Below are 3309 nucleotides of genomic sequence, written 5' to 3'. Positions count from 1 at the left end.
ACATTCCCGACACTACACCAATACAATACTTCACAATATCACAACATTCCCTACACTGCAGCGATACAGAACTGCACACACCATTACTTTATAATATCACCACACACACACAAGCATGCGCGCACGCGCACACGCACACACACACGCACATGCAGACACACACTACAATACACTACACCCATACCACAACACTGCAACACAGCACCATTGCTGCACAACATCCCCACATTACCACACCAATACACAATCTTAACTATACAATCATTATGGTTGAGGTTATGCCTCTATACATAAGTATAGAAAGCCATGTAGAATAGAAGAATACATTAACTCTTGTTTGTGGTCGAGAAATATTCAAGTACAGTAGTAGAGTTTCTTTAAAAGTCTTTATTTTCTGGATGTGCGCTTATATATTTACACTTATGTTTTCTTGTCATTTTCTGATACTGTTGTGATACAGATATAAGTGAAAACAATGAAATGGTTTAAGATAAACTGCAAATTGCAAAGGAAGAGCTGATGACTACTGTCATAACCTCCCTAGTACAGTTGCTATATCGTGTCACAAGCGAGTGAATTGTGGTTCATTAATCCAAAATGATAGTACTATCATTCAAGCTCAATAAGCATATTGTAATGCAGAGCAAAATATTTGTTTCCATATATTGCTCAGGCATATAGTACGTCATTCAACACAAAAAATGTAATTTCAAGGATACTGACAAATAAATGAATTGATAAAAAACACATCAAGGTGAAGGTACACAGGTTCATGTAAGTGTATATAAATGTCATTTCATTCTAATCAATTGAACTTGTTCGGAATAAGTTTCCTCACACTAAAATGTTTTTGAAAAAATTAAGACTTCAAATCGCTTTTGGCATCCTCATCAGCGGTTATGATGCACCATTCCACCGAGTGTAGTATCAGCATAATCTTCAACACCAATAAATAACACCTCTCTCCTTCACTAGGCCTCTTTAATTATTAAAGGATTTCTGTCAGACCAATGTGCACCATTAGTCTATGAAGCAGTCATTTCAAGAGAGTGACTTGTTAACTCGTACTCGTTAACTATGTTTATGTTTCAATATGTCCTTTGATGTACCGTAACAGAAAGACCTATTAACTCCCGCACACTGGTCTTTTCTAATCAGCAACCTATGGGTCATCATCAGCACACTTGCTAGATCAGCTGCACCTATTTCCTCCTATGGTAGGTCAGCAACCTTAATTGGCTAATCAATCTTGGCCATCAGGGGGATACAAGTGCTTGAAATAGCTGTAATAGCATAGCAGATATATTCGGAAGATAGGAGGAGCCGGTTACTATATGGCCCCAGGCAGCAGCCCTTATCAATGTCCACTTCCTGTGATGACAGTGAGCAACAGGAAGTCAAGAGGAAGTCAGCTGAATGGTTCACAGGTCGTCTGTCCACTCGGACAAGCTCCTGCTGTCCCTCCTCTCCCGGGTCGTCACAAAGTTGAGCAGGTCGATGGCCGTCACCACCCCGAACACCATCTGCTTCAGGCTTGGGGTGCCGTCCGTCAGGTCTGGGGGGACAGAGACGTGAGTTTGACTTTTGCATCGAGGGTGTGTGTATTTTAATCAAAACATTTTTCAAAATATCAGTACGTAAATTTTTTTAACATTAATATTTTGCCATTTTCTTGACTTGATATCATTACATTTTTACATGATTTCTAAAATGCACCTTGCTCAGTGGTGATTTATTTTATTCACACGCAGTGTAAACGGGATGAAAATATGTAAATGGTTGAAAAAAAAAATCAATTTTAAACACATCTGCATCCGTGTAATCAAGGCCTTAGAGCAGAGAGGTGTCAAAGCCAAATTGACTGAGGGCCAACATCAAAATCTGAAACAAAGTCATGCACTTAATACTCATAGTTAAATTTCACAGACTCTTTCCCATCATACGTATATGGTAGTTCAAATGTGCATCCACATATTGTGTAGCATATGAGGGCTCGGTCATTACCATTTTGGTGACAATACGGTTATAACAGAGGCTCTGTGCTAAGGGGTTAAAGGTGCACTGTGTACAATGTGGCCAGAATGGGTACTGCAACTATGCGGCTCATTGAAACTGGGTTGCCTATGGCCAAATTTGATCTTTTCATAAATGTTTACTAAGTAACAAACTAATATTTACTAGTATGGCCAAATTACAGTAATTTCTGCAGCTAAAAATGTCAATTTCTGGAAATTCAAAATGGCGGACCATGGAGAAGATCCCCCTTTTCATGTATGAAAAATGCAATTTTCCCAGTCATAATGAATACATAGATTTTGATGGTGTTGGTAAGTATTCATGAAAAAGGTAACATTAGTGAATGGGTAGCATGAATTCTGGAAATAAGCAACTAAAAATCTTACACAGTGCACCTATTTGCATCTTACTTCAACATACATGGATGTTAAACACAGACAAGGTTGTGTTCATTATAATGTACGGTCACATTTTTACATTCATTGCAATTTTGATATATCTGTATGGACCAGAGCACCATCTGCAGGGTTAATTATATGCTATTTACACAATAAATACTATGGATTATAGTATCACGTTATATCAAGCAACTATCTAATCCTAGGTAAACTGTTATAATCTAGCAGACAGACTACTTTTCTAGGGAACATCTTCAGTTGTGGATTAGTTGAGTACTGCCGAGGTTTTCATGATGCACACACTATAATATAGAGCTCTGCACAGACTACATTTGCACTGAGAAAGAGCAGAGCCGAGTAAACGGCTCTGAGAAAGAATGGACAACAGCACCCTCTTCTGACTCAAAAGAGTAATGCAACATGAGTCAGTAGTACTCGCTTTGTGTGCTGAGTCTGAAAACAAAATCATCTCCCAAGAAAATTGGCAAGCGACTAAGACATAACAAACATACAGAGCCTGATAAAACCTGACATTTGATCTGTTATATAATACTAAACCTCTGGCTCAAAATAATGGGACACACCTCCCGGTATTTTGTTTAATTTTGTGTGTGCGTAAGGGGGTCATTCAACCATCATTTAATGCCAAACACTTGCATCAGTCAGCAGATACCTGGCTTGATTACCTGGTAATGCCTGTACAAAACACACTATGTCCCAACCAGCAGAGTTCAAATCTCATGGTTATGTGACCACTAGAAAGCCCCATCCAAAACTAATATAACGGATTAAAAGGAAATGGAGAGACACGTACACTGAATCTGCTCGTGGACCACCAGGGCAAAGTGGTCAGTCTCTAGAATCCTGGAGAGCTTCCCAAGGTTGTCCGTGAGTT

General features: G+C 39.0%; 1 protein-coding gene across 1 annotated transcript in view; it reads right to left on the bottom strand.

Moving 5' to 3' along the window:
* Positions 1 to 367: 367 nt before the first annotated feature.
* Positions 368 to 3309, bottom strand: part of cbsa (cystathionine beta-synthase a) — a 20592-nt gene continuing 17650 nt past the window's right edge. Inside the window, exons 14-15 of the mRNA XM_063211875.1 lie at positions 3229 to 3309; positions 368 to 1555 (exon numbers count right to left, since the gene is read on the bottom strand). The exon at positions 3229 to 3309 is cut by the window's right edge and continues 4 nt beyond it. Of these exons, the coding sequence (XP_063067945.1) occupies positions 1422 to 1555; positions 3229 to 3309 (215 nt within the window). The 3' untranslated portion in view covers positions 368 to 1421. The remainder of the gene's footprint in view (positions 1556 to 3228) is intronic.

The sequence above is a fragment of the Engraulis encrasicolus genome, chromosome 12 (assembly GCF_034702125.1).
Source record: "Engraulis encrasicolus isolate BLACKSEA-1 chromosome 12, IST_EnEncr_1.0, whole genome shotgun sequence".
Classification (NCBI taxonomy): domain Eukaryota; kingdom Metazoa; phylum Chordata; class Actinopteri; order Clupeiformes; family Engraulidae; genus Engraulis; species Engraulis encrasicolus.
The sequence above is the reverse complement of the archived record's forward strand: the minus strand, read 5'-3'. Positions and strand labels throughout refer to the sequence as shown.